The sequence below is a fragment of the Mus caroli genome, chromosome 3, assembly GCF_900094665.2.
Source record: "Mus caroli chromosome 3, CAROLI_EIJ_v1.1, whole genome shotgun sequence".
Taxonomy (NCBI): domain Eukaryota; kingdom Metazoa; phylum Chordata; class Mammalia; order Rodentia; family Muridae; genus Mus; species Mus caroli.
In genome coordinates, this window is record NC_034572.1 from 111,272,643 (window position 1) to 111,300,264 (window position 27,622).

The 27,622-nt window shown below is 37.4% G+C and overlaps 1 protein-coding gene across 2 annotated transcripts in view; it reads left to right on the forward strand.

The window, feature by feature from the left end:
• The window catches only part of Plppr5 (phospholipid phosphatase related 5), a 109,860-nt gene that overhangs the window by 20,241 nt on the left and 61,997 nt on the right, over positions 1 to 27,622 (forward strand). For both annotated transcript variants that reach the window (XM_021158395.2, XM_021158396.2), the window contains exons 2-3: positions 23,699 to 23,831; positions 27,195 to 27,445. In XM_021158395.2, coding sequence (XP_021014054.1) covers positions 23,699 to 23,831; positions 27,195 to 27,445 — 384 coding nt within the window. The remainder of the gene's footprint in view (positions 1 to 23,698; positions 23,832 to 27,194; positions 27,446 to 27,622) is intronic.

A 27,622-nucleotide genomic window follows, 5' to 3' on the forward strand; every position in this document is an offset into this window, starting at 1 on the left:
AAAGGCCATTGACTTGTTTGAGTTAATTTTATATCCAGCTATTTCCCTGAAGCTGTTTATCAGGTTTAGGAGTTCTTTGGTGGAATTTTTCGGGTCACTTATATATACTATCATATCATCTGAGGCCTAGTTGGCCATAATTGGAAAGAGAGGCCCATCGGTCTTGCAAACGTTATATGCCTCAGTACACTGGAACGCCAGGGCCAAGAAGTGGGAGTGGGTGGGTAGGAGAGTAGGGAGGGAGGGTATGGGGGGACATTTGGGATAGCATTGGAAATGTAAATGAAGAAAATACCTAATTAAAAAAAGACAGAGAAATATCTCTAGCCAAGTAAATCATGTCTAGCTATGAGGAAAAAATAAGGACTGGAAACTTAGCTCCACTGGCAAAATGCTTGCTTAAAATGTGTAAAGTCCTGGGTTCAATCCTAAATAAATATAGCTACCAAAAAAAAAAAAAAAAGGTTGATCAGAATGGGAGTCAAAGTGACTGATTGTAAGATGAGGTTCTAGGCACACCCTCTGGGATATAGGATCTGATAGCCCATATCAGGATTATCAGCCATCATAGACCACACACTATCCTGGGAGGCAGTATTCTGCAACCACTGAGTTGAGGTGGGATCCAGGTAGAGTTTAAATAGCAGAGAGGATATAATTTAATTAAGGAGGCCTTTGTGCAGACATAACCTTCTAGACTTGCAGGTCTTAGTCCAGAAGCTTGATGCCATTCATCCTGGCATTCATGTAGACTATGGCAATGCGATAAAGAGAATAGCGATAATAAAGCCTCTCCCGTTTTCAAAAATGGCACTTTAAAAATGTGTGTGTGTGTGTGTGTGTGTGTGTGTGTGTGTGTGTCTACATGTATCTGGGTATCTATGGAGACCAGAAGAATACATTGGATCTCCTAGAACTGGTAGTTGGTTGTGAGCCTGTGAGCTGCCTGATGGGGATTTGGGACCTGAACTCTGGTCCTCTGCAAGAGCACTCTTAACAAACGAGCTGTGGTGGCAGCCCCAGGTTACCATCCACTTTTATGACATTCCAGTACTCAGAGAATAGCTCAGTGATTCTGTGACACAGATATCAAAGTAATTTACAGATGATAAAATCACAGCTGAGAAAATTTTGAGTTGACCAGTCACACAGACAGTTAAGTTTAGATGAGAACTTTTTCCTGGCATTTTAAACCTTTGTTAGGTATTTATCAGTAAATAAAGGGGAAGAAATTTTTTACACCCCAAGAAGGCTCACAGTTCATGAAGTGTCCAGATGGATTTACAAATAACCTCACAAAGAGATTGCATTTCCATACCTTATTTCAGTACCAAGGAGAACACTCAAGGTGCACCCCCCCCCCACAATAAACAGAAATTAAAGGATGTACTGTGGAATCCCAGGAAGATGTTAAGAAGATCCTTAAGAAGAGGATATTTGGGTTACCTTGTTGGGTATATTTTGGTTCAGTTGAAAGAAAATGAGAAGTGATATGTGTCAAGGCAGAATTAGAAATCAGACATGGCTGGGTTTGATATTATATTTTCTGTTAATTAGTGCAACGGTGGATGGCAGTGACCAGTCACTGAACTCTTTGTTTCCAAGTTTCCTAATTGTGGGTGCTCATTTTATACGGGATTATATTTTGGAGGATGCTAATGGAGGAGGAGACTAGATTTCTACCATAGCTATGTCATTTTTTGTTTCTGGTTTTTCCTCTTACCCAACCCCTAAGTAATTTGTGCAGTGTTAAGTAATTTGAACTGGAAAGTATTGGTTCTTTAACTCACCATTTCCCATGACTCTCTAGCACACATTCTGGGCTCCACGGGGGATTTGAAAGGAAAGAGTGTCTGTGTCCCACTTAGTCCATTTGACTTTAATATGTTGTGAAATTTGTATGAGAATAGAGTTTCAAATACGTGAAGAGAGCAGTGATTAACGTGTATTTGAGGTTTCCATTGAAACCTCAAACCAACCACAGTGGAGATTGTAGAGTTAGGAGTCAAAATTCAACATGAAAATCAAATAGTTAAGATACCGATGAATGGCATGGCACTTATAAAGCAAGTGGTACTGGTTCTGCAGATAGAAACATATTCAACTAACAAGCCTTTGTAACATTGAGCTGAAATAAACAACCATATTAGTTTATGTACTATGAGAACTCAGAATTAGAAAATTAAGTATGCTAGAAAAATTCAATCTTAACCCCTCTTAAGAGTGTTGCCTTAAATGTGTCCATAATTAGATACTATTTTGAATGTGGTTTTTGTTAATTTTGATTATCTAAATTACACTTAATTTATGATGGGTACCAAATGAGTAGAAATAATAAATATGATAAATTTTAGGACTGTGGATGCTTACAATGTTATGAAAGAAGAGGCTCCCCTGTGCCTGGATATCTGGGAGAAAAATTCATCTCAAAGCACTGCTTAGGGTGTGCTTTGATAAATTTTCCTCCGAGATGTACAGTCGTGATATGATTGTATGGAACAGAGAAAAGAGTCTGCTACTGGTGTTGTACCATATATTGCATAGCAATGATATCAATATACATCTTCCTCGTTGGATCTTCCTTGCAGAAAATCAAATGACACAATTTGTGAAGTGTTTTTAATTTGTCACACATCCCTCCCGATCCTCCTTACCTTTTTATTTCTTTTTTACCTTCTTTTCCCCCTACCCATCCTTCTCTCTCTCCTTCCTACAATTCCATCTTTCTCTTCTATTTCTCCCTTCCTCTTTTCTTCTGTCTTTACTTTTTTATTTTTCTTCGGGAATTAAGTTGATGAATGCCATCCCCATGACAGGAAATGGCTCAGATTAAAAGATGTGATGCAATGATTAAAAATCAAGCGTCAGAAAGGTCATCACTGTGATATAGTAAGTGTGGACGTTGCTATAGGAATCAAAACTATTGACAGGCTAAAGTTGGAGAAATCTACAGATTTGATAAGGCTTATGTAAAGTCACATTAATGATCTATTTTATAGCTATACCATCAGTGGTCAGTAATTTTGAAAAGGTGTTCTTGATTCTACATGCCTTCATGGTTTCTTTTCTTTGGTAGCTGATTTACATGACTGCTTTATAAAACCTTCCTTAAATCTCTACACTCGTGTGTGTGTGTGTATGTATATTTGTCTGTGCATCTGTGCAAGTCAGTGCATGTGTATGTGTGTATGTATGTATGTATATATGTTTGTGTATAACAATGTCAATATTTTGTAAGAACCTTCATTAACAGGTCCACTATAAATAAAAGGACAAATCTTCCTCTCGAGCAAATATCAGAGATCAATAAAAACCTTAAAGTGAAAATAAACGCTTTAAAAATATACAAAAAGAAAGTCTATTTAAATAATGCAAGGATAAAGAGGTATACAAATGGAAATAACTCATAAATTAGAAATTATTGAACTTTCTGTATTCTAATAGTTTGTGAGCATAACACTGGCTTTAGGTAGGAAGGTAATAATATCCAGTTCAATATACAATTTGTTTGAGCTAATTTCAAACTACGTGAGAGTAATGGATGATAAACTGATTGTTACAGATTAGACATCAGATCTGATTGACACGCGAAAGTAGGATCTAATTCAGGAACATGAGTGATGTCAAGACAGTTCATTAGAAACCCCACTTGGTACATCTATCTTATTGGGCTTATATTTAATCCATCTATAGATATATACCCAGTAGCTTCATGAACTCTCTACCATGGGGGCATTTTACCTTTTAAAGATCAAGACATTATAATGAGGACTGCTAATGGATACTTTTATCAAAGCTTTCTCTATATTTAATTTTGTATTTGTACATTCTTAGGAAATCGATCAGATATGCATGCTAAATATAGCTTCAAAAGGTCTATCCATGACATTAATGCAGCACTCTCCTGAGATCTGGATTGTTCTAAAATCTTAGATGCTTTTAATAATCATGGTTTCTATGCCATTATTCAAAGCTTCAGACAGGCCAGAAGGTATGATCATCCAGACTCCGAGACCCAATTGGAGTTCAGTGAAAATTGTTTTTAAATTTCTCTACAATCAAAAATAAAAAGTAATAGAAGAAATGTTCATAAATATTTATTACTAGCCCTATATGTCCCAAACATAAATCAAACATGTAACCAATATAAAATATATTGATTGGGTCCTCTCCATTCTTTTTGATTGGGTCCTCTCCATTATTTTGTATGTGTATGGGACAGGAGCTTTGAGACTTCAAAATCCACTCAGTTTTATTATCATTTGGAACTTTTCAGTTTGTTCCAGCCTTTGTTGTAACACAATGCTTGGTAACTGGGTATTCAAGGCTATTGGCAGTTGCATTGCTAGGATAGTCTACATTCCTCTCTTCATTATTTTAAAGAATCTTGTTAGTTCACTGATTTAGTTTTAATGTAAGTTCAGGGGAGATGATTTTATAATACTATGTATCTACAACATATGATTTTCATCTGTATTTCAGAAGACACCAGAATAGATTTTTTAATGGTACAATACTATTATCCATTTTAAGCACACACACACACACACACACACACACACACACACACACACACACACACACACTATACTAGATCATCTTGTAATTTAAACTTGTATAAAGGGACGTTGCATACTTCCCTTCCATGTGTCGTTCTATGAGAGGAAAAGATTCACCTATGTGTTCAGATTCTTCCACCCTCTTGTTTTTGCCTGTTCCGTGCATTACAGAAGTAAATAAATGCTCCTCATTCTTGCTCTTAAAGGGGCTCATCTTGTCTCTAGCATACATCATGCCATGCTCTTAAAGGGGCTTATCTCATCTCTAGCATGCATCATGCCAGTGAGTACCTTGAAGACTGTAGGTGTCTAAATTTTATGGACTCACATTGCTCTAGCTATGCAAAAGTCATTTAATATATAGCTCCATCTGCACATGGCATGCTTGACAATTCACAAACTATTAGAGAATGAGAATCTTCACAGTGTGGTGGGAGAACTGATTAAGAAAGTTACAAATCTTCATGTTTTGTTGTTCATCACTGCTTTTAGTTGTCCAAACTATTTGTTATGTGTTGGTATGGTAGAGCATGGATCCAGGTTGTGTTATATGCTTGAAACAGCACCTGCCTCTCTCTTCCTCAATTTTACTAGAGGTTCCTGATCATGGTAACATCTAGAGGTTCTGCTTTCTCCATTTCCTACACAATTAACTCTTTCAGGAGTTTGTGTCTTTATTTGTGTCTAAATAACTGAAAGACAGGCTCCCATTAGAGGGATTGTAAGGGAACTCAGTGTTTTACCCTCTCCATGTTCATGCAGATATCTTCTTGTTGTAATTAAGGTACTATCACCAATGTGTCTTTGTGGAAACCTTTATTCAGAATGCAGACATTGGTAACAAATGCACTGCTGCAACCTTAAATGGCTTCAGCTCATTTATATGCATGAGTTCACACTTCTCACGGCTTCCTGTTCTATCCAAGTGCATGAATCACATGCTGCAATTTTTGTCAATGGAAGGGACAATGTAAAAATCTGTCTTCCTTTAGAACCAATTTGCAAGTATTTTTCACTTGCCTGGGTGCTTTTCTGCAGAGATCGAATTGGATCAAAATTCATGATGCATCTGAACTAGATAAGATGGAGACCTACTCATTAACTTGGTGTAACGGATTAAGTAATAAGAAGCCTAGGTATGACATGTTTGGAGAGTAGACACAGTGAAAACATAGTATGTACTTCCCTGATGGACTCTTTAGATATCTGGTCTTTGAACAAAATATGCACTTTGGAAAGAACTGTGGCAGAAGAAAAGTATTCTAGGGGGGAAATCTGCTACATAGAAGCTTTCTAGACAATAATGAAACAAGCTGAAAGACAATGAAATGTAGCTCACAGAAATCCAAGACTGGGAATATTAAGAAAAATCTTTTGCTAAATTAAAGACAATTGACATAGCCATCATACAGCCATCAGCAGCCAGACATTGGAAATGGGGTACCAGATAGGAAAAGACAATGGTGGCCTTAAAAGATGAGGACCAAAGGGGGTGATCACAGTAGAAACCCATAAATGAGGACCAAGTAACAGAAGTCAAGTACAGAACAGACACTGTAATTTCAGAAACAACACATACATTTGGTTATCAAATATTAGCCAGAGTATTCACCCTGAACTCAGAGACTGGAAACTGAATGTCACAACTGGTAGAGAATATGCAAATCTCCCTTTCCTGAGGAAAGAGTCATGGGAGATTCAGGAAAGAGCACAGTTTGACAATGGAGAAATGAATGCATTTTTTTTTTCTTCATCTTTGTAAAGAGCCTATGAGGCAGGGGGCAAAGCTAAGACTGACGTAGGAAGAAACCCCTGCAATCCATTTCAGGTTCTTTTCCTCCTACTCCTTACCTAATTGCTTCCATCAGTCAAGTGAAATCCATTACCAGGTCCTTTAAGGTCATTCTGTTTGGTTCAGAGAATTACTTCATTGGTTCACAGAACAAGGGTTCCTTGAGTTGCAGAGGCAGTGTGAAAAGCTTTCTGCTCTTACCACATCAGTCAGGTTAACATATAACAACCTGGAATGCTTGAGTGCTTGAATGCTTGGATGCTTACTTCTGCCATTTTCTTGAAATACTGAATGGGGCTGGCCATGGCCCCTCCTCTTGAAAGTCTGCCCACTGCTTCCATTGTTTCCCACTGCACTGATATTCCTGCCTCGGGTCTTTGTTCCTATATTATTTAGCACTCCTCAAATATAAGTTACATCTCAAAACTCACTCATACCCCTCTTGTCTTTTCCCATAATCATCTGTCACATTCCCTTGTTTTTCTGCAGCTGGCTTATTACAGGGAGAGAATTACTGCAGGAGCAGAACTGAGATTTTTGCATTTCACTCCCCTCCTTTCCTCCATGTGCATGTGTCTGAAGTAGGAATCTGAGTCCTGTATGCCCCTTCACAGGCACTCATGGCCTTTCACTGTGATGAGAATTAAGTTCCAGTGTCTCAGGAGAATTCTAATTTGCTCATTTCATACTAGGCCCCATAGCTAGTCTATATGGCAATCAAAATGAACTAGCTATCTTTTTAAGGACACTTTTCATGTCTTCTTCACAGAGACTATATTCTACTTTTGCCTTGTGGTAGCCACAGTCCTAAGATCTTGGTTTCAGTATTACTAAGCTTTATATCTCACATTCAACAATATAGTAATTTGCATGGTAGATTATATTTCCACCCTACCTAGTAGGCTGTTCCTTCTCATTTCTTGTTTCTCCTCTTAATCATTTTCCTGGTGTTATGAGAACTCCTTCCCAAGTGGATATAAACAATGTTTATTCCCTTCTTACAAAGTCCAAGCAACATAACAATGTTTGTTCCACTCTAGTTCACCACAATAACCAATATGTTTATTGGACTTACAGAGCATGCGTGATGCTAAAATGGTTACATTTGCATGATTCATAGCCAACATGGATGATGGACTATACACATAATATTCCTCATTCTGGCTTCCTTTAATAAAACAGTTCCTCATATTGTGGTGACCAACATTTATGAAGTTATTTTCGTTGATTCTTTATAACTGTAATTTTGCTACAGTTATGAATTGTAATATAAAAATTCTGTTTTCCAATGGTCTTAGGCAACTCCTGTGACCCCAAGGGGTTGCAACCCACTGGTTGAGAATCACTGATATGAATATTTCCCCATCTATGTCCTCTAATCTTCTCCCAGACCCCAAGGCCCTATGTAGTTTGGTCAAAGTAACAGAAATGGCAGTTAAGTGTCCAGAATATCAGGTGCAACATAAATAACTCTCCTCATGTGATTCTTTTTTTGAGTGGCTGTCAACAGCCCACAGGTCTTCTCCTGACTAACTCTTGTGAGCAGGCACAGTTCATCTGGTGAAGATGGCAGCAGGATTGCTCAGAGGACACTGCTGTACAGGACCCAGTCTCCACTGCACTTCAGCTACTCTTGTAAACATAGCTTGATTCTTTCAAGTCAGGCCATGAGAAAATATTGACCTTCATAATAATTCCCCCCCTTTCCTCACACTCCTATCACTAATTTAATGCAGTCTTTTCTTGCTTTTAATCTCCACATCTACCAAAACAGTAATGGAGTTATCTGTATTTATGAACAAATATTTATATATAAATCTATATTAAAACTTATCTTTATGGTATTTTATGAATTTAGATCTATATTCTGTGTATCAATTAAATTGGCTTATTTCAACATTAGAAAATGCTATGTTCACCAAGTACAGAGCAAAGAAGCTGTATCAAGTCACATAGAGTTGAGTCAGTGTGTCTCCATGATGACATTAAATGTGGTTGACTATTAGAGCAGTGGCCCAGGTGCCCTATCCCTTAATCCTGTCCTATAATATGTGTCTTCTCAATGGTGAATGGTTTTCTTCATGATCAAACAATTGATTACTCTAGAAACCAAACCTAAATATGATAATATCCAGTGAAATTAACAGTTCCTAGACTCAGGGCTTTTTAAAAGCAAGAAGACTTGATTTAGAAGCATCCACCTCTAGTAGACACCTTTTGCCTCATTGACCCAGATTTTTTTCATAGATCAAGTCTTAGACACTGTTAGTTGAGTACACAAGGCCATTGGGATTGACAATTTATTTATACTTTGGGGCTGAAAGTAGTCCTAATTTCTTCCTGAGAGGGATAGAAGAAGAGGGAGAAACAACATTCCTTATGAAAATAATAATATCAGCTAGAAGTAACTTTGCATTGTATGCATGATTATTAAGCAGAGCTTTAGTTTCACTAACCAAGATTTTTTTTAAAAAATTAATTTACCTCAGTATGCTAATGGTATCATGAATTATTAAAATGTATGCTAAATAAACTTTTCTAATGAATGTTCAATATTGCAAATAGGTTCATTGTAGCAGCACTTTAAGATAATTTTAAGCTAATAAAGAGAAATTAAAATTAAGATTTTTGAAAGAAAACTTGCTTGAGATTTTAATATCCATCTAAAATTGCTGGCCAACAATCTACACTCACAATTGCTCATTACATGGAATCTTTCCCAGTGATTTTTGAGAGACAACTTTGCCAAGTATTTTAGTCCTAGGACTCAAGTGTTTGCATGATTTCAAGTTTCTGTAATAACTATCTTTTGGTATTGAACCACAGATTTTCCATGTCTGTCAACTGTAAAATGGGATAAGCATGGGGTCAGAAAACTGTAATTTTTGAAATGTTCTGTAGCTCTCAGGAAATCTTACCAAGTGGGAGTGTTCTCAAGTGTAGGAGGAACACTCTAATATGTAGGTTCAGGCTCAACACTATGCAAGACCCCTCAAGTTCAGCTCAAAGGTGAAAGCAGAGAAATGAGGACAGTTGTTGGCTCTGGCACAAGAGTGAGTGTCATGGTCTGCAGATAGGGGCCAGGGGAGCCTTCTGTTGTACTGTCACAGGAAGCAGGATTGAGTGTTAGAGACTTAGCACTCTGTGTCATCATGAGAAGAGACTAGAATTAGTCACACTCGGAATAAAATATTCTAAAGTAAGCAGAAAGTAGAGTCAAAGGAATTTGCTTCTACAGCCATCTTTGGGCATTGATGAACAGTTATGGACAATGGAGCCAGAGGGCCTGGATATGCAATTTTATGTTCTCAGCAACATTCTGGCTAAGAGTTAAGATATCAGGACTATAAATATTTTGACAGCTGGCAATAGGACTTGCCAGCCAAGCAGACTCTAACATTATTTATGTTCAAGTGTTCTGAAGACTTGGAAGGATTGAGCTGGATAGATTGATTTCTTACCGAAAAAGCAGTAATTCTGATTCCTTAGTATCTTTTTCCCATGAATGTTCAAATACTGGATATGTGAATCAGAACCCTGAAGAATGAAGAAGTGGAGAAATAGTTTACAAATTTCATAAAAAATTTTAAGAGGCAGTTTACTTCAAATTCATGCATTTTTCATCAAGAGTTAAATAAAAGCTCTTCATATCTGTTCTATAGGCTGCTCCTATGCTGTAGAACATGTATAAGAAAACATTTAATCAGTATAATTTTGAGAAATAGTGTTAATTTACACACTCTCTCTCTCTCCTTTTCCATTTAGTTTTTGAGGTTTTTATATACATCTATTATATTTACACCATCTTCTTCCTGCTCAACTACTCATGTTTCCTACTGATATCTTCTCAGTTTAATAATCTCTTCTTAATTATTATTGTCACATATGTAAACACACACACACACATACACACACATATATATAATATCACCTACTAAGTCAATTTAATGTTGATCCTATTATGTATATGCATTTCAAGCTAACCATTTAGGGTTGGATAAACTATTTGTGGACTCATACATGGAGAAGATTGATTCTTTCTCATCACTCATTGATTTCCTATAGCTCTTCATCTAAGGGTGGGGCCTTATTAGATTTCCCCCTCTCTCCTAAAATGTTACTTCATTCCCCTTCCTCAAACTGCTTTCTGAAGGAAAGCAAAGGACATGAACGTTCCAGATATTGTGAAAGAGAAAGTTTATTGTAGAGATGTGGGAGAGCATAGACAGACACATTTATGGGAGTCTAGAGTGACAATGATCAGCCTAAGCTGGGCCATGTGAGGAGGGAAATAAAGTGTTACCAAAATGTCTAGATTATATAGAGAATACCTCTAGGTAGGGTAGCTCAGTCTCTGGGCTGGAAAGTTCATGTTCAGGGTAGGGGTTGGGGTATGACAAACAAATCCTGCAGCAGGTAGGCACTGAGGGATGCTCAGAGAATCTGGAAGACAGGTCCACCTTGATATGTTTAGTAGTTTGTCCCAGGTTTGAAACTTAACACATTTCAAAAGGTGTTTCAGAATAGCAGGTTGATTCTCAAAGGATGATGCAGTAGTCTAAAAATAGATTGTAGAAACTGCTATTACTAGCTCTTATGCATTTTGCCAGGCAATAGAAGTTCTGTCTTCTTTTTGTTTGAATAAATGTAATTATCAGAACATATTTGACTGCATTTATTCAGATTTTTAAAATGAGCATGTCCCCATGCTTGTGATTTATGCAAAAATACAAAACTGGAGGAAAATGTATCTACAAGTTCAGATGTTTAAATATTTAACTTTTCTAGATAAAACAAAACATTGAAATATCATAATGACAAGTTTGGCAGTGAGCAATAAATAAGGTCAACTTGTATATTAACAAATGCTTTGAAGCCATTTCTATCATAATCCACATGAAAAGTATAGTTAAAACCAGAGCCAAACTACATGCATTTGATTCTCAGGCCTGCCATTTTTCCTTCCTCTGAGGCCTTGGAACTCTTCATACTTCAGTTCCTGTAAAATGAAGTAAGGTCTCATAGGATTTTGGGGATGACCAACTCATGTTGACAGTTAGATGTTAGAATAGCATATATATGTTTGTTCAGAGTAATTGCTATATTACTTTTGAAAATGATAATGAAAAATTATATATGTGTGTGTGTATTACCATGAATTTATGGAATAAATGTGTATATATAATTTATATAATTGTATATATAATTTATATAATTATATAATATATATGCAATCTTATAGATGAATGTATATATCATAAGCTGAAATGAAAAGTATTTTGACCAAAATTTTTTAATATATTTACCATTATATAATGAAAGCCTTTAAACTGGCTTGCCTGAGCATTTGATTGTTTGAGGGCTGTTAGGGTTTCACATTTGAATTGTAATTATACCACTTCCTAATACACCATGAGCACTATTCGGGAATGTTTTCCTTATACCAATTGCAAATGAGACCAGGCTGCAAAATGAGTTCATGTTCCAAGATTTGTCTCATTCATTTATTTTTGGGTTTCAATCATGCCTTTCTCTGTGCATCCTCACTTAAGATCAATAGCTCAATGCAGTATAAAGATTTCCTATGCAATCATCATTTAGTACCCCATAAGAGCATGTTACAAATAAAAATGTTTCAAATGTCTAGTCTTTATTTTATTTTTCAGCAAAAGTTGGTGGCCTCAAGGACATTTTTCTGGCAGTCAGTTTAAAGATGGAAAGAGATGAAAGCCAAAAAAAGAAAGAAAATGGCCATGAGGGAGCCAATTGCAAGGAATATCACTTCTAGTTTCTCAGTCAAACCTACAAGCTCAAAAGCTACTGTACTTTAAAAGGGCAGTTCTTCTGTTCAGAGGATTATAGTTGAGGCTATGGAATACATAGTTTTTTAATTTAGCTGTGGACACAAGAAGACAAACTTCCAATCCCAGCATACAATAGAAATTGATGCTTTATTACAGAAAAAGAGAAAAGAAAGGAAACTAAATTGCACAGTAACAGCACATAAAGGAAGGACTGCTTGGCTGCTACCAGAGAGTGAGGAAGGACCTCCATGTTAGGTCTGCGGCAATTCTTCTCCAACACAGCTGTCAGCAGACAGCTCATACTCCAATGGGGGAGAAGTGTATCTTTTTTGTAATATATATATATATATATATATATATATATATATATAAAAATATATTTTTTTTTTTTATATATATATATATATATATATATATATATATATATATATATATATATATTTATATATATATATATATAATCAGTGGCTCTTTGTAAGTTGTTGATCTGAAAACAAAGGAAAATTCAAGTGTTCCCCACTGGTTACTTTCTATTGCATTCAAATTTTAAAGTTTGTTGGCTTTTATACCATATCTCAACTTTAAGAGAAATATTTATTTGCTTCTCTGTTAACCCTTCATCCTTTTCTAAAACATTGTTTCCCAGTATGCTGATGGTAGATGTGTTGAGAACTCTTTTTAAGAGATTGTTTCCAGGCTTAGAAATGTAGCCTGGGTGTAGAGTGCTTGACTCTTACACAAGAAGACTTGGAGGTGATCCCTAGCACAGCATAAACAAGACTTGGTGGCACATGATTGTAATTCTCGCACTTAGGATCAGATTCAGGAGGATCCAAATTTCAAGCTGATCCTTGAGTACATAGCAAGTTTGAAGTCATAGCTTTATAAGACACTGGCTGGTCTACCAGCTTCAAGGATCCACCTGTCTCCATTCATCTGTGCTGGGGTTACAGATGCTCAGAGACACTCTAGCCTTTTATGTGGATTGGGGGGATCTGGTCAGGGCTTCTTGTGTGAGTAGAAAATACTTGACTCTTGTAGCTATCTCCCTAGCCCCTGAATGTGCTGAACTTCATTACCCATGGTGTATTGTTATGCATATATATATATTATATATATTATGAACTTTGTCCCTCATAGAGACTGAAAGAAGATTAGTGCAAACATTTCTATATTATCCCACATAATCAGAGTACGCAATTATCCTGTCAAGTGTTTCAGGATCTCTTACTCCATTACTCCCTTACTTTAAGCACTGTTATCACAGATGTGAGTTGGACAGACCTTTCCCACTAACCTTTAATGACAACTGGGGCACTTCTGTTATCCCAGCACCAGAAGGCTCCCTGAGCTTACCATCTACCCAGCCTAGACAAGAACCAAACCAGTGAGAGTAACTAAAGAATGGCACATAGGGCTAGTTTCTGGCTTACACACACACACACACACACACACACACACACACACACACAAACACACACACACACATGCACAAATCCAAGAAGTGTGAGTGTTGAATTTCTTTTCATTTTAGCACTCACTTAAATTCTTTGTATAAATCCATCTTCAATTACAATATTTGGAAATATTTGGTGCAACACAAAGACATAATCATTATTTGTTTAATCTAAATACCTAAAATTCCCTTTAAAATATCTGTCACAAGTTTTAAAAACTATGACTGGAGTTTCAAAGAACTTGAACTCTCTAGGGTGCCTGTGAGAATACTGATGGCTAGACGCAAACCCCATAGTTTCCCTGTCAGAAAAGTACCCGGGCACTATGCCTGCTGCTGCTGCTAACCCAGGCATCCTCTTGAATACTACTGCCCACTGAGCTGTCAAAATGAGCCGGAGCCTTTCCTTTTACAAGTAAGGAATGAGCTGACAAACTTATGGTACCCAGTGGATTGGTGACAGCTTCCAGTGTTTTTAGACCTTGCTAAAACTTGGGTCACCTAAAGGCTGCAAAGCATGACCCAAGGGAATGAGTACAATTCTTGGCCTCATATCTTCTCCACTGGCTTTTGTTCCAACAGTTACTAAAATGTGCCCTTTCCCCAGGCTCTAGGGAGCTTGTTACTTTATGTCCATCCACAATCCTGACTACTGTTGGTATTACAGAAATTGCTTTATCTGTGTGGCCTTTCTCTACATCGTCTGTATTGAGTGCAAATAACAGCATCCACTTGGCAGTGGAGGGGGGCAGTGCTGCTTTGTGGATTAACTATTTATAGAGCAGTTAGGCCCAGATAAATGGCACAGAGATGAGCTTTCAGTGTGTACTCAGCTGCTCTCAGAACACCCATCAAGACAGCAAGTCACCCAGTGGTACTTATGGTTGTTACTGTGAGGAGACACTGTGACCACCACAGCTCTTATAAAGGAAAGTGTCTAGGAAGGACTGGTGTACAGTTCTGAGGTTTAGACCATTGTAATCTCTCATCATGGTGGCAAGTATTAGAGCATGCAGGCCAACATAGTGCTGGAGAGCAGTTGAGAGTTCTTCATAAGGATTGGCAGGCAGCAGGAAGAAAGCATGGCACTGGGCCTGACTTGAGCTTTTGAAACCCTCAAAGATCAAACTCTGGACCTTATACATGCTAAGATACAACGCAGCCCCACAAACAAATTTTATAAAAGGACATTTTATATCATTGTTGTAATCTTTTTTTAAAAAATTACAGAAATAGAAGGAAGCCATGCATACATGGGAAACCAATATTATTTTTTTAATTTTAAAATTTTAGACAGTTACTGTTAGCTGCTAGAGACTCTGTGCCTGCAACTTGCTCAGACCCTAGTATAGTCCTGTGACTGAAGGATTTTTGATTCCATAACCACTGGTCCCCAAGATCTGTTTCAGCACCTCAGAAAAGAGAACATGTTGAATCACTCCTAGATTTTTATATTTTTTGATCCATATGGATACATATTCCAACTTTGATCCTGTGAAAATCTACTTAATGCAAGTGTGCAGGGAATATTGCTCAGATTAGTAGACACTCCCGCAACAACTTCATAGGATGAATGAAGATATGTAGCATGTGAGGGAGTATGTGGGTTATTCAGTGTTATCCAACAAAGTGCATGTATTTTGAAGTATCATCTTGTATATAACAAATGAATATAATTTTTGCCAATTAAAATAATTGAATGAACTAATGTACAAAGAAAGTGTAAACATAAGTTTTTAGAGCTCAACTTGTGAAGATATTACAGTATTTTGTCAATGCTGGGAGAGGTTGTATTCCTATTGTAGCACCAATTATATTTCATTTCCTCAGTTCAGTGCGTTCACCTACATATCAGTCTTGTAGCTTATCCTAGGAAATTATGTTCAGAGATGGCAGCCACTACATCGTCATCAGTAATGGAGAAATGCAAAATGTGGTTGGTCTACATCAGGACACATAGCTCATGAAACACTATCTCTGGCAACACATTGCCTCAGTTGAGCTTATAACTTCCTTGACTAGACTGAGTATGATGATCTAAAGAGAAACATTTAAATTTTTTAAGTGTTTGCCATGACTATACTTCCCCAGATTACTGATGCTTTTCAGATATTTTTTTATTCATGTCTGAAATAAGTCAGACTTGACAAATACTATCACACAGACTCCATCACTTCTACTACTGTAATACACCAGGAATGGTTTCTAGTGTCAAATCAGCAATGAATGATTATCTATGAGGATACTTTATGATTGGATGCTTTACGAATGAAAACATGAAGTTATTTGAACTCTGACACTGGGGAAAATCTATCATAATTGCATCTATTTTGAAAGGATTACTTCATTATTTTGCCATGAAGGAGTAATGATAACCAAGAGTAGGCTTATTGGTGTTAAGGCATAAGAGCTAAGCATTGTGCTCACATTGAAGACATTTCTATAACATTGTATGGAGATGTACGATTCATAAATGTATTGCTAAAGTTACCATTTGCCAGCCAGGCATGGCTTTTTACTCACTGACAAATGAGTAATTGATAAGAAAGGATAAGATAGCATATTGGTTCTCAGAGAATGCATGGAGATGTAGATGCATCATTAGAAAGGTACAATATATATTGTAGATCCAGCTTGATAGACATGGGGTCATTTGAGTTCTCCATAATGCTCAATAATGCAAAAGATGGTGAGCTGGTAGGAAGCTGTGTGCAATGTGGAGTAATTGTAGTTTGGGAAGATCTGTACATAAAATGCAGGGCTGCTGTCCACCAGGCAGGGCTAAGGAGAATACTCTTGACCCTTAGAGCACCATCAGTTTCAATGGAGAGAGGACCCTCTCTCAAAGAACAATATGTTTGCCTGGAACTATCTATGGGTAGATAAATACAATACTTAGCCCTTCATAATATACCTCCTAAGCCATCGATGAGCCTCCCACCACATCCCCCACTGGAGTAACAAGGACAGTGAAGTGTCATATGTCTTCCAAAGAGGTTGTGTGAGAATATCCTCCAGAGGAGTGTACCGGGGAGGAGTTGTCTCTGTTGATAGAAGAGAGATGAGAAACAGCCCAGAGGAAGAGAATTGAAAAACAAGATGTGGGATGGGCCTGTGCTTGCTGTGCCAGCAAACTTGAGTCCTCAGCTAGACCTTACTTTTCTCTCCTTCCTTTCTAGACCCAGTGAATGGATAGCTTGTGCTGAGGTTCATTGAAAGTGCCCATGAGAGGCTGACCTGTGGCAAACTGGCTGATGCTTTGCATAAGAGTCATAACTGTCCCTCTAGCACTTTTGTTCCTTTTTCACTCTTGTGAATAGCTGCTGCCTATGGCAAGCAGGAGGGGACATGCTCTTGAGTTGATCTTTGAGATCCTTCTTCACTATCTCAACTGGCTTTGGAACCAGCTTTTATTTGTTAATTCATAACAGAAAACACAGGTTACAAGGAAGGGTCTGGTAATGATGTTTCTACCATGCATACATCTGGCTCTTGTACCTATATATTGTTGTGTTTCCATCTCTCCAAATGCCTGGAAAATCAATCCAGTTATGCCCTTTGCCCAAGGGTTTTTGTTTTGTACATCTAATGAGAAATGCAGCCAATAATACCAGAATCAAGGACCCCTTAATAAAGGTAAGATGATGCTCAAAACCATAGGTTCTCATGTTCTCATAAGAGCCATATGGAAGAAATGAAGTGATTTCCTTGAAAAGAGAATCTACAGAAGCAATAATGGAGTTGGGAAGGGTGGTTGAATGCTCCTTGAGTTTGTATTAGAGAACTGGAATATATCTGAATGAGATCAGGAAAGTCTTTCTGTATTCATAACTTGAAGCTATCTACAGAGTTATGAGTCCTAAGGAGATGCTATGTGCCCAACATCTCTTTAAGACTGTATGTGTGCTAAAAATGTGGTGAAACTCCAAGAAACAACCTATTTTCCAAGGCAAGGGTTCACCCTGAAATGTTCAGAGCTTGAAGGTTTGTTCCTAGTCAGAAGCTGAAATAAAATGCCTTTGAACTTGGACTCAGATCTGGGTTAGACCAGTAACCCTGTGACTCAGGCCTATTTGATTCCTCTATTTCTCTCTGAATAGTTTCCTTGTCTATTAGTGAGTAGAATGAGCTGGATTTCATTCATCCATATGGTATGCACATTTGCTGTCAGTCACTGAGCTGTAAAACTGGAAGCATAAACACTGTACAATCCCTGCCTCTGAGAAGCTGTCAACTGAGTGCAGGAGACAGATGTCACTGACAGTTATAAAAGCCATACAGAATCACCATAATAAATGCACAAAGTACCACTAAAACACAGAAAGGATAGACTACAGTAGGCAGAGAATTAATTTGCAACATAGCAAGTGATATTTAAATCATGTCTCTAAGCCCCGCACAGCAGGCCATATAAAGCTGTGCATAAAAGCATAGAAGCATGGAAATAGCTGGTTTCTTGTGGAATAAAATTGTTTGGTCATGACTATAGCATAGCATGTCCCAAGGCTTTGTAAGAACTACAGAAGCTGAGATTGTTTGGTTTGAGTTCAGCAGTAAAAGACTTCCTATAACCTGCTATAACCTGCTGTTACTCTATAGGCTGTGAGTTCACACTGAAATTGTAAGCAGGGCATTTGGATTGCATGAAATTTGCCTTTAATAGAGCAATCTGGTAGTAGACAGTTTGAAAAGCAGAAGTGAGGCTCAAATATACTATAATGCAGGAAAGAAATGATAGGGTAATAGATTTTAAAGTAGGAATAGAGAATAGATAGATTTGAAATAGAATTAAGGTATAATTTAATCAGGATTTGAAACTGATAGCTGTTTGGTTAGGAAGAAGAATATCTTCCTTAAAAAATATTATCTCTTAGACAATATGATAACTTTAGTAAATAAAGATGATGATGATAATAATATTATAAATATACCTCCAAATTTGCTAAGGAAGTAGATCTTAATGTTCTTACCACAAAGAAGTACAAAGATGTACTAATACATCAATTTTCTGTCAGTCCACAATGTGTGTATATTTGACATCATTAATATGCATATTTTTGTTAATTAAAATAATATAATGAAAAGCCACTGGTGGAGAGAAACAGAGAAGCTGCTGTGATAGGGAAGACCTTTAGCTTGAGTTTACCAGTGGATGTTAGTGGGCCCACAGAGATCACATGGAAGATCAGAAGGCTCAGAGGGAGACCCATGGATCCACTGTGAATGTGAGAGTACAGCAAGCAGACCTCAGCTTTGTAAGCTATTACACTTTGATGGAAGTCCTGCATCCAGAGTTCAGAGGAGACATAAGTGCTTAGGATTTCTTAAGGGAACAGAGGTTATGAACCCCTTAGGGTAAAGAAATTTAAATGAAGAAGGCTCCTGAGAGGAAAGGCAGGAGAACCAAACTAAAATACTGGGATATATAGACTTTGGGTCTGTAATTTACTAACCAGAGCTTTGAATTCAAGCTCAAGATAAAAACAAAATGGGAGCATTAGAATCAATATATCCTGACCTTAAATCAGTCAGAGAAGAGAACAAAATTGGAGGAAAGTCTCAATTGAAATGGTCCTACTTTCACCAAGTTGTAATTTGAACTAGTTTCAACAGTCTTATCTGTTGTAGATAAGACTATAGGTTATTATTAACATCATCTGACTGAAGCCAATGCTATCGACATGAAGACCTTTATTTTTGTTTGTTTGTTTGTTTGTTTTTTGAGACATGGTTTCTCTGTATAGCCCTGGCTGTCCTGGAACTCACTTTGTAGACAAGGCTGGCCTTGAACTCAGAAATCAGCCTGCCTCTGCCTCCTGAGTGCTGGGATTAAAGGCATGCGCCACCACACCCGGCATCTTTATTATTATTATTACTACTGACTATTATTGGTACTACTGACTATGATAGTAGCTATCATTTACCACTGATGTCTGTGTCTCTGCCTCCATGACCAGCTCTCTTCCATAGCCTTTGATGAAGTCAAGTTGAAAGCTCCCATGAGAAAGACATCCTCCTCATTCCTAACACTTTCTTTTCTGCTCAAACAACTGCTCAAAAGTAAACTGCATTGAATTGAATTGCATTGAATTCTTTCTCCCTTATTGCTTTGGAAGTAGCCTCTCTTTCTTGTCTGCCTCACGAGAATTGGGACTATCCTATCCCTGACTTATTTTCTCAAATCTTTCTCTGATTTATCACTTTGTCTGCCACTCAATTAGACAGCATTGTTTGGGATTAAAGGTATATACTAAAGGCAAGACTGTATTCCAGCCAGAGAGATTAAAGGTATGTATTCCAACCAGAAGAATTAAAGGTGTGTGGCATGGCTACATTCAAGCTGGATCATATCTACAGATGTAATCCCTTGCCGAAGCAGTCATGTTCCTGGATTAGAATTCCTCTATAATTGGCTATGAGGTATACAGAAAGAGTGGAATCAGTAGAGAGGTGAGCCCAGAACAGCTGGGTCATTTATCCACAAGTCATCACAGATGAAGTCAGAGACTCATGACACCATTCCCAGAATGTCCTACTAGCACATATTTTCTAAATCATGCAAAAAAAAAAAAAAAAAAAAAAGCTCAGTATATGACGTCCTTTACAACTCTCAATTATTTTGCTTGAGACCATCAAATGATATCCTAATCTCTTTTTTGATCATCAATGTATCACTATAACAGAGAAGATTGCTTATCTAACTACAGCCTAAATGTAGTCATATCTGATTACAGTTCTGGGTAGGTATGCTTGAGAACATGAGTGCAGAGGACACAGAAGTCAGAAAAGGATGTCAGAGCCTTCAGATCGAGATTGTTGTGAGCTACCTAACATGAATGATGGGAACTGAATTTGAATCTACTGAAAGAGCAATGTATGTCCTTAACTATTCAGTCATTTCTCTGGTCCCTTAATTTGTTATTTGGGCTGCTTCTTGTAACTTATCTCTCAAGTTCAAGATAAGGTTCTTATAAATTGTAAGAGCAACCAAGGAATCCAGGTCTGGGTTTCAGAAAGATGATAACAAGGTAGGTATTCATAGAGCAGCCAGGATATAAGATGATGTACCTCCATGGAAAGAAGAAAAATGACATTGCGTGCTTTTACCTAATCTCTACCCATTCCCCAATTAGGTTTTGAGATATCCCTCCATACTGAGAACTATTTCTGGATGCTTAATCTGCTTTGACTTTGAATTTCTTATCTCAGCAGACAAATGACATTGAGCAATTTCTCCAATGCACGAATAGGGAACTCAATGTGAAACAGGCTGAAGTGCCAACAAGCCAGAGGACCATGTTAGGAAGTGACTTGAAAAAGTAACCCTAGGGCTAGAGAGATGGCTTAGTAGTTAAGAGCCCTGACTGCTCTTCCAGAGGTCCCAAATTCTAATCCCAGCAACCACATGGTGGCTCACAACCATCTGTAATAAGTTCTGATGCCCTCTTCTGGTGTGTCTGAAGACAGCTATATATAGAATAAGAATATGTATATGTATATGTATATGTATATATTCTTAAAAAAGAAAGAAAGAAAAAGTACCCTAGAACCAGTGGCACAAAGAAAGCAGCTCTTAGTCTGGAAGAATGTTAGTAACTAAGATTTACCTAAATCTGGTTATAGGAAGCAGAATATTAGAGCTTCCCCACAGCAACAAGGAAGAAGTTGGTATTTGTAAGTGAAAGGCAAAACATAGGCCATGACATTCTGATTTACTGAAGTACTGGTTTAAATCTGAATTTGCGATGTACTGGTCATGAGGTTCAGTCACGTATTCAGTAAGCATTGTAGGCTATCCACAGTATTAGAAGGAGTCTGTGTGTTCACAGCCTAAGAGAGCGGTACAAGGTCAAATGAGGCAAGATCAGCCTGGAAGTGTGGGCTCAGTGGCAACTGCTCTGGCAAAGAGAAAGGATACAGCAATCGTGGGGATGACCTGAGACATGACAAGGTGAAGTAGATGGTACGTTATTAGGGTATAGGATATGTTTGTGGCAAAACAGTGCAAATTAATATTGTTCCCAGAAAGTGTCACAGTAGTTCTTTCTTTTGAGAGGCATCCAATAAGACAGACTATGAGAGACTGATTCAGAGAGAGAGACTAGGAAATATCAAGCACACAGTTTGTATGTTTAACTTCTCCTAAGGCCCTTTTGACAGCAGATATACCTGTGAAAATAGTTCCGTGTCTCCTTTGGCCAGATGAACTATTGTATCACACAGCGATTCTACTTCACCAAAGCAAAGTTAAAATACAGAAAGAAGTTGGAAGTTGTAATCCTTTGAAATTCAACCCAGCCTCACCAGACAGAGAAGACTAGACTTAAAACACATCTCATCTCAGTTTGTTCTGGATTAACCTTGAACTTTTACTGTCTTGTATAAGAAAAAGAATACAACAAAAGGAAACTGGAATATAAAAAAGGTACACAAGGTGTTTTTGATACTGATGTGAGGTAGATCAAACATCTAACCTTCTGTCATCCCCCTTTCCTGCCTTTCATTTTCTATTTTAAATATCTTATTATCATAGACATTAATTTTTATAGGGTCTTCAAAACATCTTTTGGTGTTTTAGCTTTCCATTACTGTAGTAGAATTCCTGAGACAAAGGTATTCCTGGAGTTTTTAGGATCAAAGCCCTAACCTGGACTTGGCCACCCATTCTCAATAGACCAATTATACAGAGAAATAGTTGTCCAAAACAGAAAAAGACTTACTCAATGTGGCCATATTTGGAAGAGACAGGAAGAAAGAGATCCACTGACATTCATTATCCATCTTTGGGAACCCAAAGTCATGAACTCAAGATTTCTTATTTTTTTTTAATTTTTTAAGATTTATTTGTGTGTGTGTTGGAGAGAGAGAGAGAGAGAGAGAGAGAGAGAGAGAGAGNGAGAGAGAGAGAGAGAGAGAGAGAGAGAGAGAGAGAGAGAGAGAGAACTTCATGTATGTACTACCCATGGGGACCAATAGATTCCCTAAGCTGGTGTTACATTACAGGCAGTTGTTATCCACCCAATGTGGGTGCTAAGAACCAAAATCAGGTTCTCTGGAAGAGTAGTAAATGTTCTTATCTACTGAGCCATCCCTCTAGCCCAGAAGTTTGTGTTTAAATAGAGAACAGCAGATACATACAACTCAGCAGTCATCTATCATCATGGTGTGGTCTTACACATCATCAATTTCTGAGCCCCAGTCTTTACTGCCTAGTGGTCTGACAAGTTGTCAGAACTGTGTGCAATCTTTTCCTTAGAGCCAAGTGTCCTCACAGACTAGAGAAAGTCATTTGGAAATGTTTATTTGGAAACTTTTGTGGGTTTTATTGTTGTTGCTGCTGTTGTTAGGATTCTTTTTTTTGCTTTGGCTTTGTTTTCATTTTTTATTAAATATTTTCTTCATTTACATTTCAAATGCTATTCTGAAAGTTGCCTATACCCTTCTCCCACTCTGCTCCCCAATCCACTCACTCCCACTTACTGGCCCTGGCATTCCCCTGTACTGGGGGATATAATCTTCCCAAGACCAAGGGCCTCTCCTCTCAATGATGGCCGACTAGGTCATCTTCTGATACATATGCAGCTAGAGACATGAGCTCTGGGGGGTACTGGTTAGTTCATATTGTTGTTCCACCTATAGGGTTGCAGACCCCTTTAGCTCCTTGGATACTTTATCTAGCTCCTCCATTGGGAGCCCTGTGTTCCATCCAATAGATGACTGTGAGAATTCAGTTCTGTATTTGCCAGGCATTGGCATAGCCTCACAAGAGACAGCTATATCAGGGTCCTTTCAGCAAAATCTTGTTGGCATATGCAGTAGTGTCTGGGTTTGGTGGATGTTTATGGAATGGTTCCCCGGGTGGGGCAGTCTCTGGATAGTCCTTCCTTTCGTCTCAGCTCTAGATTTTTTTTAATACTTCCTAAATTTGAGAGAAATATAATTTATGTATGCTGAAAAATTAAGCTTGAAGGGTCTTTTTAGCAAACATGCATCGTGTTTATATAGAGATAGTTACCACCTTTTAAATAAAATTAATGTTCATACTAGTGAAACTCTAACATTCTTTAATCTCTTATTTCTTTGCAAGATAATAGTTGGAGAAACTGCAGTGTTTTGCCTGCAATTAGCCACAAGAGATTTTGAAAACCAGGAAAAAACTATTTTAACCGGAGATTGTTGCTATATAAACCCACTGGTACGCCGAACCGTCCGATTTCTTGGTATGTATCCATTGACTTCATTTTGTTCTTCACCATAACAATAATCATATATGAGACAACTTTCAAGATGAGCCTAGATGTAATTTCCACATTCAGAAATTAAAAATTAAGAAAGAATAAAACTCACGAATATTATTTTTTAAGAAACTGAAGTATATGTAATGAAAACTAAAAACACATACATTAATGGAGTTTCAGAATGAATGCATGAGGAGGAAGAGTTACCTGAGCAGCTCATTCAAGATTAACAATTTGGAAAAAGCATGAATATGATGCTCAATACACCATACTCCTTTGACTGGTTCTGAGTTGGTTTCCACAAAAAATGAGGTTCATTGAGAGTTTTGTTATAGAACAAGAGACACCTATACTTTCTTTCATGCTTTAAAAGTTTAGCACCTAACAGAATGACAAATTACTAAGCATCTTTGCAATTCAACAGAAATCTAGATAATCCAATTTTATGGGACAACAAAGTTTATCATGAATTAGATGAACTTTGATAAACATTGGGAGATGCCTTCAGGAGACTGCAGCTTTTCAGTCTGTGTCTCCTGTTCTGTGGCTCAAGAGAGAAACTTTGGAGACAACAAACAGTGGATACTATTCTACAGCTACTACAACTAGATACTAGCTTCTATTACATTAGAAGATTTGGGACTGTAGGTCTCTCTGAAGACTGACGGTCTTTACATGGATGGAAGGCTGAACTTTTCAAGTGAAGTATCTCCAAAGCCTCCAGGTATCTTTTGAAGGACACACACACATATATGTATATATATATATATATATATATATATATATATATATATATATATATGCCTTAAAATTATTTACTTTTGTATATTAATGTAATACTGACTCTCTTTGCATGTGAACCATTTAATAACAAAAGAAGTAGCAAGCAGTAACATTTGCAAAACTAAAACTACTTGAAATGAGTATGTTCCTAAGTATTATTAAGTAAATTTGGTTGGGTTGTTGAAGTAAAACAGCCTCTGCATTTGCATGCCTATTTGTAAAGGACATAAGAACATGTGTGCTAATGGGAAGTGTGCCTCTCACTTGCCATGTTTCTTCTTAATAATATAAATTTCTTTTCGTCTTTGCTCCTTCATGGTGACCTGAGAGTTCTCATCTGCTATTAATACAATGAAAGTTGTAATTGAAGCAACACTGCATCAAACATTGCACTTTGCATAGGGACTTTGTTTTTTGGGTCAAAAGAGTGGCCATGCTGACAGGATCCCATTCTGAAAAGTATCTGAGCCAGCAACAGTAATACTGGCTTGGACCTGAGACACCGACATTTCAGTTCTAAGACACATTTGGAAACTTTTCAAGTATCAAGAGACATTTCTATATTCTTCTCAAGTATTTCTATTTTAAACAAGGAGACCTATTACACTAGATAAAAAGAACAGTTTACTTAAGAAAATGAGTACATCTTAGCCTACATTTCAAGGAGTATCGGTGTTTCAGATCCAGTGCTTTCTTCAATATTCCCAAAGGACAAAAATATGTGCACTTATGTGCATTAACATCTCACTGGCATCAGGTTACTCCCAATTCTCTGCCTCTCCTAATTTTCTGCTTCTATGAACTATCTTTGGTATGATTTTTAGCCGCTGCTAAGAAGTTAAAAAAGAGATGCTTGCTGTTTTCTTCCAAAACATAAAGGAGAAAAAAAAAATCAATGTTTCTATCACCTTGACATTTGGATAGTCAGAGTTTTGTTATGTGTAGGTTTCTGTGAACAAAGGAAGCTTACATAATAGTTTGAAAATTAAAAAAAATATTTAATACTGGATCACTAGGTGATCCTTTGCAACTTTCTTGATGATTTCCCAGTACAACAGCCAGTCACGGAAGGCTTAGAAAAATAAACAGTTCTGAAATACATAACTAGAAAGAAGAACATCTCACTTTTATAATAAAATTAATATGACTTTTCAATAGGCAAACTCTTTGGGAAAATTTATATTGCCCTATGCTTAAAAGTCCTTGGAGATGGAGAAATGGCTCAGCAGTAAAAAGTGCATTCTCCTTTTGCAGTGGCCTTGGGTTTTAATCCTAAAACCCACATCAAGTGGCTCTTAACCACCAGTTACTCCACCTCCAGGGCACCTGAAATGCTGTCTTCTGACCTTTGTGGGATCCTGCACAGATGTATTACACAAATATACACCCAGGGGCACACACATACCTGTAATATAAAATAAATAAACAAATCTTGAAAAAATAAAGATAAAATAAAAATCCACTTGGATTTTTCTACCTCAAATTAGAAACCAGTAGTTAGCTACACATCCAAAACATACCTTTAAATGCTGTATTTGATGCACATCATTGATATTAATGACAAGAATTATTTTACTGAGGTAGAAAAATAATTTTTGATCATAAAAATTCTTCCATAATATTTTAAAAATGAAAAGGATGTCCACCCATCTAATACTAGAAATTCATTTGCCCTTTGCAGCTTTCATGGGGTGAATGGCCAGTGACCTTCAAGCTAAAAAATGCTTTTGGTATCCAAGCAAATCTAAGTTTATTTAAAAAGGAGAATAAAGTCTGCATATTGAAATTTGTACTTTGAGGTAACCACAGTAAAGAAATATGAATGCTATTAAGACCGTTGAGAATTAGAGCCTTGATTACCTGCTTGGTCCCTAACTCATTCCAAAGCAGATAACTAGAAAGCAAATCTATACAAGATAAAGTGGGGCCCTTGGTAGCTGTTCTGTGCCTTTGACAAATGTGTTTCTGAAGGCAATGTAGAGATTAATTCCAAGAACATTCCGCTTAAGATTTCTCCATGATATTTAGATGGAAACTGATGGTATTAGATTTTCCTGCTAGCTGGCACCTCCAGCAGAGGTGTTACCCACGTGAATGGGCTTAGGATGCATCATCAAAGAGACACAACTGTTCTTACTTTATGTTGGTGTGATTTAAAATAAATGTCAGAAATGGGGAAAGAAAAAGAGATTGCTAACATTAGTAAAACATGTTCAAATACCTTCTCTCAGGGGATCTGTCTCTTCGTTTAACAACCATCATCACCCAAACATAGTCTCAGAATATATTTTCTTCCTTTATTTTATGTCTTACAAACCTGCCATGCATGAAAATGTAGCCAGTGGTAGACAGCTCAATATGTTAAATAATTTAACACCCTTAATGATGCCAGAAAGCCAAGGAAGAGACTGAGGAGAGGTAAAATGTGAACAACTGAGAATATGCATGTATGGAATGCGGTACAGTTTCTAAAATATTTTCCTATTGGCAAATTATAGAATAAAGTTATTTTTTAAGAAAAAAGAAAGCTAATACTGTTTGTTGTCTTTCTTTCGTTCTCAGGAATTTATGCATTTGGACTGTTTGCTACAGATATCTTTGTAAATGCTGGGCAAGTGGTTACAGGAAACCTAGCTCCACACTTTCTGGCTTTGTGTAAGCCAAACTACACAGCGCTTGGATGTCAGCAGTACACACAGTTTATCAGTGGGGAGGAAGCATGCACAGGCAACCCAGACCTCATCATGCGAGCAAGGAAAACATTCCCATCCAAAGAAGCTGCCCTGAGTGTCTATGCTGCCATGTATCTCACGGTAAGCAGTGACCAACAGCGCATACTCTTAGGGATGTGTTTGCCTTCTTTAAGTGTGAATTTTTTTTGGTTTTCTGTTGGCCATTCAATCTCTTTCTTTTCTTTTTTTTCTTCCTTCCTTCCTTCCTTCCTTCCTTCCTTCCTTCCTTCCTTCCTTCCTTCCTTCCTTCCTTCCTTC